Source organism: Bombina bombina, chromosome 5 (genome assembly GCF_027579735.1).
Source record: "Bombina bombina isolate aBomBom1 chromosome 5, aBomBom1.pri, whole genome shotgun sequence".
Lineage (NCBI taxonomy): Eukaryota > Metazoa > Chordata > Amphibia > Anura > Bombinatoridae > Bombina > Bombina bombina.
The window spans coordinates 74,199,689-74,208,031 of NC_069503.1; the positions used below are offsets into that span (position 1 = coordinate 74,199,689).

The window sequence follows — 8,343 nt, forward strand, 5'->3', positions numbered from 1 at the left end:
AGCCAACAAGACAAAACCTCCTACAGGTAAGCTACAGACCTGAATCAGATCGTTGCGCGCAGATGTTGGTTCCCAGCTGGGGAGGCACAGAAGGTCGACCTGAAGCACGCCCCACCAGAGTCGCCAAGTTACTGTCGTGAGTGAGCTCGTCTCAGGTGCAGTAATAAAGAGGTCCAGACCAGGTATTCAACAAACAAAGGCTAACCCCAGGAGGGATGATCTTTATTTCACTGTTGCAACAGTGACCCAACACAAACACAGCAACGCAGAACTAACACATTTTAATATACATGCATTTTTATACCCTAGAGTTCCTCACAAAGCAGATAGCAAATTGGCTGATAATAATTGGCTAATAAATCTCACGTGATTAGTGGTTGCTAAAAAAAAAAATAGGTTCTCTATGTTAGAATTAGTAAGATATGCTTTCTTGGAATTTGGCCAGAGGCTAGTTGGCTAATTGGATTTAGAAGTTAATACTGAGCAGAGAAGCCTTGAGTTTTTACCTTGAGTTTAAGATATTTAGAAAACAATGTATGGGAGAAGACATAACTTAAAGATGTACTGATACATACTTAAGCTAGAAATAAGTTGTTACAGATACATCACTTATTAGGTCAGGGGTGAACAGTTTGGAAAAATACAGATGTGAAGGGAAATAATGCACCTACAGTATCAGAAGAAGAATTCAATAAGGTTACAATGTAAAGGAAAAAGAAGCTTTGGTTAAATAAAGAAATAAAGAAAATAAAATAGAAAGATATAGGAGGAAAAGTTAATAAAAATAAGCAGCTCATTATACAACCATTGCCCTGAAAAGGGCATTTGTATGGGCATTGCCCTTAAAAGGGCATTTAGCTCTTTTACATACCCAGACCCTAAACTAAAAATAAAACCTTTAAAAAACCTAAAACTAACCCCCGATGATCCACTTACAGTTGTTGAAGTCCCGTTTGAAGGATCCATCCAGCAGGTGAAGTCATCATCCATGCGGCAAGAAGTCTTCATCCAGGCGGCCTCTTCGATCTTCATTCAGCAGGCGAAGTCCTCATCCAGGCAGCAAGAAGTCTTCATCCAGATGGAGCTGATCCATCCTGAAGACATCCGGCACGGAGCATCCTCTTCATACGGTTACCGCCGTACACTATCAAGATCTTGGATTTTGATAGGGCTATTAGATTAGGTGTAAATCTTTTTTATTTTTGATAATTTGTTTCTTATTTTTGGTAATTTAGGGTTTGTTTTTTTATGTAATTTAGTTATTTTTATTTTTAGTAATTTTAGAGTTTATTTTTTTTGTAATGTTAGGTTTTAGTGTAAGGCAGATTAGGTTTTATTTCACAGGTAAGTTTTGTATTTATTTTAACTAGGTAGTTAGTAAATAGTTAATAATTATTTACTAACTAGTCTACTTAGTTAAAATAAATACAAACATACCTGTGAACTAAAAATAAAACTTAAGCTAGCTACAATATAACTATTAGTTATATTGTAGCTAGCTTAGGTTTTATTTCACAGGTAAGTATGTGTTTAGTTTTAAATAGGAATTATTTAGTAAATAATTGTAACTTTAGTTTAGCTGTATTTTAATTATGTTAAAGTTAGGGGTTGTTAGGCTTAGAGTTACGTTAGGGTTAGGGTTACGTTAGTTTTAGTGGTTAATGGATTTATTTAGTGGTAGTGATGTGGGAGGCCAGAGGTTTAGGGGTTAATAACTTTAGTATAGTGGCGGTGACATTGGTAGCGGCAGATTAGGGGTTAATAGTTTTATGTAGGTTGCGGCGATGTTGGGATGGCAGATAAGGTGTTAATGACATTATGTAGAGGGTGGCGATGTTGGGGGTGGCAGATTAGGGGTTAATAACTGTATGTAAGTGGCAACAATGTTGGGTACGGCAGATTAGGGGTTAATAACTTTATGTAGGTGGCAGCGATGTTGGGGGTGGCAGATTAGGGGTGTTTAGACTCGAGGTTTATGTTAGGGTGTTAGGTTTAAACATAACTTTTTATTTCCCCATAGACATCAATGGGGCTACGTTACAGAGCTTTTCCTTCCGCGATTGCGGGTGTTAGACTTTTTTTTTGCTGGCTCTCCCCATTGATGTCTATGGGGAAAGGAAATTGTGCACGAGCACGTCAAAGCAGCACTTGTTTTCGGTGTGGTATGGAGCTCAACGCAACCATATCGCCCGCACAAGCCTGCTTTTTAAAAACTCGTAATACCAGCAATATAGGGTGGTGAAGTAACGCTGCTTTTGTGGCGGTCGTTACAAAACCCTATAGCGCTCAAAACTCGTATTCTAAGTGTATGTCATGCTTTTTTTAATTTATGATTAACAGGTAAATAAATTTAAAAATACAAAACGGAAGACATTTTCGAGTATAAAAAAATGTTTTTTTTATTAAGATGGATTATATTATAATGAATAAACATTCTTATTTTTCTTTATTCCATTTCTTTTTATGTAGACAAACACGTGAATAGTTCATATCTATCCTTCACTACAGGAAGCATCGGAATGATACCACAAACTCCATTAGTCTTAGACACCAATGACTATTCACAAACATTGGGGATATCACAGCAGATGTTTAAAGGAGATGGTGAATCGGCAGGAACTGGGCAGCCATCATGTACAGAGAGTAATTTAGTCATCAAACAAGACAACAACATTTATGACTTATCTAGTGAAATTATTATCCCTGAGGCTAAACCTCACACATTTACTGAGTTTTCAAAACATATTAAAGAAGGGAAAAGTCTACAGTCTAGTCAAATGATTCATACAAAGGAGAAACCTTTCAAATCTACAGAATGTGAGAAAAGCTTTAGATGGAAGTCTTATTTACTACAACACTACAACATTCACACAGGTGAGAAACCACACCCATGTACTGAGCGCGGCAAATGTTTTACACAAATGGATAATCTGAAAAATCATAAAAAGATTCACACAGGAGAAAAGCCTTTCACATGTACAGAGTGTGGAAAAAGTTTTACAGGAAAGAGTAATCTTAAAACTCATGAAAGGATTCACACAGGAAAAAAGCCTTTCACTTGTACAGAGTGTGGAAAAAGTTTTACACAAATGAGTCATCTGAAATATCATGAAATGAGTCACACAGGAGAAAAGCCTTTCACATGTACAGAGTGTGGAAAAAGTTTTACACATATGAGTAATCTGAAAACTCATGAATGGATTCACACAGGAGAAAAGCCTTTCACATGTACACAGTGTGGAAAAAGTTTTACAGAAAAGAGTAGTCTGAAATATCATGAAATGAGTCACACAGGAGAAAAGCCTTTCACATGTACAGAGTGTGGAAAAAGTTTTACAGGAAAGAGTAAACTGAAAACTCATGAAAGGATTCACACAGGAGAAAAGCCTTTCACATGTACAGAGTGTGGAAAAAGTTTTACACAAATGAGTCATCTGAAATATCATGAAATGAGTCACACAGGAGAAAAGCCTTTCACATGTACAGAGTGTGGAAAAAGTTTTACACATATGAGTAATCTGAAAACTCATAAATGGATTCACACAGGAGAAAAGCCTTTCACATGTACAGTGTGGAAAAAGTTTTACAGAAAAGAGTAGTCTGAAATATCATGAAATGAGTCACACAGGAGAAAAGCCTTTCACATGTACAGAGTGTGGAAAAAGTTTTACAGAAAAGAGTAGTCTGAAATATCATGAAATGAGTCACACAAGAGAAAAGCGTTTCACATGTACAGAGTGTGGAAAAAGTTTTACACATATGAGTAATCTTAAAACTCATGAAAGGATTCACACAGGAGAAATGCCTTTCACATGTACAGAGTGTGGAAAAAGTTTTACACGAATGAAACATCTGAAAACTCATGAAAGGATTCACACAGGGGAAAAGCCTTTCACATGTACAGAGTGTGGGAAATATTTTACAGAAAAGAGTAGTCTGAAATATCATGAAATAAGTCACACAGGGCAAAAGCCGTTCACATGTACAGAGTGTGGAAAAAGTTTTACAGGAAAGAGTAAACTGAAAAATCATGAAAGGATTCACACAGGAGAAAAGCCGTTCACATGTACAGAGTGTGGAAAAAGTTTTAGACAAACGAGTAATCTGAAAAAACATGAAAGGAGTCACACAGGGCAAAAGCCTTTCACATGTACAGAGTGTGGAAAATGTTTTACAGAAAAGAGTGATCTGAAAACTCATGAAAGGATTCACACAGGGGAAAAGCCATTCACATGTACAGAGTGTGGAAAATGTTTTACACGAATGAGTAATCTGAAAACTCATGAAAGGATTCACACAGGAGAAAAGCCTTTCACATGTACAGAGTGTGGAAAAAGTTTTACACAAATGAGTACTCTAAAAACTCATGAAATGATTCACAAGGGAAGAAACCTTTCACATGTTTAGAAAGTGGAAAAAAGGTTTTTATTGAAATCTAGTATCGCAAAACACCAAATATTTACACACAAATAAACTTTATAAACACAGTGTACAAACCTTTTTACAATTATCCTAAAGACGACAAACTCTCTAAATAGAAGCATCAAAAAGGATGATATTGTAAATAATACTTTCTAAATCCCAGTTATAAAAACCCCAGATTGGAAGTGCTCTCCTGCTGTCCTTTGTTCCTCTATATATGTGCACCTCAGAATATACAAATCTGTCATCATACTGACCAGTTTACACAACCATTCACCACCAAATCACCCCAGAGTGTTTTATTAATATTCCAGTGTTAGTAGTTGTACGTTTGATTTACATAAGGGAGAAAATAATTATATTTACATAATAAAGAGTCTTTATATGAATAGACAGCTAGATTACGATTTTTGCGTTATGAGCGGCTCGGTACTAACTTGCAAGCTATTTCCACCGCTCACCTTTAATAGCGCTGCTATTACAGGTTTGCAAAAACCAGCATTAGCTAACTAACAGCATTAGCTAATTAACTATTTACTAACTACCTATTTAAAATAAATACAAATTTACCTGTAAAATAAAATCTAACCTGTCTTACACTAACACCTAACATTACTCTACAATTTAAATTACATTAATTAAATACAATTAACTAAATTACACAAAATGAAAAAGAAATTATTAAATATTTAAACTAATTACACCTAATCTAATAGCCCTATCAAAATAACCCCCCCCCAAAAAAAAACCTAGCCTAAACTAAACTGCCAATAGCCCTTAAAAGGGCCTTTTGCGAGGCATTGCCCCAAATAAATCAGCCATTTTACCTGTAAAAAAAAATACAAACACCCCCTCAACAGTAAAACCCACCACCCACACAACCAAACCCCCAAATAAAAACCTATCTAAATAAACCTAAGCTCCCTATTGCCCAGAAAAGGGCATTTGGATGGGCATTGCCCTTAAAAGGGCATTTAGCTCTTTTTCTTTGTCCAGACCCCTAATCTAAAAATAAAACCCACCCAATAAACCCTTAAAAAACCTAACACTAAACCCGGAAGATCCACTTACAGTTTTTGAAGACCGGACATCCATCCTCAACGAAGCCGGGAGAAGTCTTCATCCAGACGGCATCTTCTATCTTCATCCTTCAGACGCGGAGTGGCTCCATCTTCAAAACATCCTGCACGGAGCATCCTCTTCTTTTGCTGGCTCTTCAAGAATGAATTTTCCTTTAAATTACGTCATCCAAGATGGCGTCCCTTGAATTCCGATTGGCTGATAGAATTCTATCAGCCAATCGGAAATCAAGGGACGTCATCTTGGATGACGTTATTTAAAGGGAAATTCATTCTTGAAGAGCCAGCGAAAGAAGAGGATGCTCCGCGCTGGGTGTCTTATAGCTGGAGCCGCTCCGCGTCGGAAGGATGAAGATAGAAGATGCCGTCTGGATGAAGACTTCTGCCCATCTGGAGGACGACTTCTTGCCGCTTGGATGAAGACTTCTCTCGGCTTTGTTGAGGATGGATGTCCGGTCTTCAAAAACTGTAAGTGGATCTTCAAGGTTAGTGTTAGGTTTTTTAAGGGTTTATTGGGTGGGTTTTATTTTTAGATTAGGGGTTTGGGCAAGGAAAAAGAGCTAAATGCCCTTTTCAGGGCAATGAGGAGCTTAGGTTTATTTAGATAGGGTTTTATTTGAGGCTTTGGTTGTGTGGGTGGTGAGTTTTACTGTTGGGGGGTTGTTAGTATTTTTTTTTACAGGTAAAAGAGCTGATTTCTTTGGGGCAATGCCCTGCAAAAGGCCCTTTTAAGGGCTATTGGCAGTTTAGTTTAGGCTAGGGTTTTTTATTTCGGGGGGGGGGGGCTTTTTTATTTTGATAGGGCTATTAGATTAGGTGTAATTAGTTTAAATATTTGATAATTTCATATTTTGTGTAATTTAGTGTTTTTTATTTTTTGTAATTTAGTTAATTGTATTTAATTTATGTAATTTATGTAATTGTAGTGTAATGTTAGGTGTGAGTGTGAGGCAGGTTAGGTTTTATTTTACAGGTACATTTGTATTTATTTTAACTAGGTAGTTAGTAAATAGTTAATAACTATTTACTAACTAATCTACCTAGTTAAAATAAATACAAACTTAGCTGTGAAATAAAAATAAGTTATATTGTAGCTAGCTTAGGGTTTATTTTACAGGTAAGTATTTAGTTTTAAATAGGAATTATTTAGTTAATGATAGTAATTTTTATTTATATTTATTTTAATTATATTAAAGTTAGGGGTGTTAGGGTTAGGTTTGGGGGTTAATAACTTTAGTATAGTGGCGGCAGTGACGTTGGGGGCGGCAGATTAGGGGTTTATATTTAACTAGTGTTTACAATGCGGGAGTGCGTCGTTTTAGGGGTTAATATGTTTATTATAGTGGCGGCGATGTCCGGAGCGGCAGATTAGAGGTTAATATTTTTATTATAGTGTTTGCGATGCGAGAGGGCCTCGGTTTAGGGGTTAATAAGTAGTTTATGGGTGTTAGTGTACTTTGTAACACTTTACTTATGAGTTTTATGCTACAGCTTTGTAGCGCAAAACCCATAACTACTGACTTTAGATGGTGGAATGAATCTTGTCAGTATAGGGTGTACTACTCACTTTTTGGCCTCTCAGGCAAAACTCGTAATACCGGCGCTATGGAATTCCCATTGAAAAAGGACTTTTTGAAAGGTGCGGTAGTTACGTTGCGTTACGGCCAAAATAGTGTGCGGTACAGCTATACCTACAAGACTCATAATAGCAGTGGTAGTGAAAAAGCAGTGTTATGAGCCATAACGCAAAACTCATAATATAGCCGAGAGTCTTAGAGAATTATATAAACAAGAACATCAGTCTCAAATTATTGACATCTGGGAGATATATTTATTGTGCACATCATGTGGATAAACCTTTTCTTATAGCAATAGATTCTTAGCATTGTACATGTTATATACCAGAGGAATTACTGAGGGGAAACTGATTTTATTTAATGAGACACAATATCAGTAACCGGTACATACATGATCATAATCAGTTTAATTTAAATGGCTACTATAACCTACATGTATACTGGGTATGTAATATGTATGTCATGTTCTGTAACTTGATATTATGCCTTTTAGATGTTTTCATGTTAGTTAGAAGCCACAAGAACTGATAATAGCACGTCATGAGATGCAGGACACAGCATAGAAGGTACAACGCTATTTTATTGCAGAGCATAGAAGTATACAGCTTCCACAACACATCTAACTTAGTAACTGCAACATAGACAATCAATCCCTTAAACCACGCCCCCATCCGGTGACGTCACTTCCCACTCTCATCACATCTTCCCCCTTTTCAAAGGACAAAGCATGCATTTTTTTTTTCTTTTTGAATACATCAAATAACAAGGTATACAAGAAGCATACAGAAATAGTTTTGTTTAGTATACAACAAATAACAAGTTAAAGAGGATATACATAAACAACATGAAATACAATCCTGACTTGAACATCGGGGTAGACTAACCTAGTCCACAGTGACCATGTGATTATTCTGCCCATTCTTCTGGTCACTGCTCTAACTAGTGCTAATCCCGGTAGCGGGCTGGAAGTCTCACCACCCTTCCACTTGATGTCATTTTACATGAACTGTCCTCTGATACAGAAGAAGGTGATTGAGAGTCTGCGAGCAAAGAAGTATCCCCACTGTGATCTTGCTGAGGGGAAGGCACCCCTCTTAAAACAGGGGATCCCACCGGCAGTGGTACTGAGGCATCCAGTCCCAAACTCTCAGGTACTGGCTTAAGATGTTTTCGATTTTGACGTGTGACTCTCCCTCCATCAGTAAGGACTAATTACCGTAGCAGGCGTCTTCCATTTCTTCTCATCATCCAGTTTAACTCTGACA

The 8,343-nt window shown here is 36.9% G+C and overlaps 1 protein-coding gene across 1 annotated transcript in view; it reads left to right on the top strand.

Annotated features, from left to right (window-relative positions):
• Nucleotides 1-4,607, top strand: part of LOC128659899 (zinc finger protein 585A-like) — a 491,003-nt gene extending 486,396 nt beyond the window's left edge. The window contains exons 7-8 of the mRNA XM_053713487.1: nucleotides 2,985-3,562; nucleotides 3,729-4,607. Of these exons, the coding sequence (XP_053569462.1) occupies nucleotides 2,985-3,562; nucleotides 3,729-4,407 (1,257 nt within the window). The 3' untranslated portion in view covers nucleotides 4,408-4,607. The remainder of the gene's footprint in view (nucleotides 1-2,984; nucleotides 3,563-3,728) is intronic.
• Nucleotides 4,608-8,343: the final 3,736 nt, after the last annotated feature.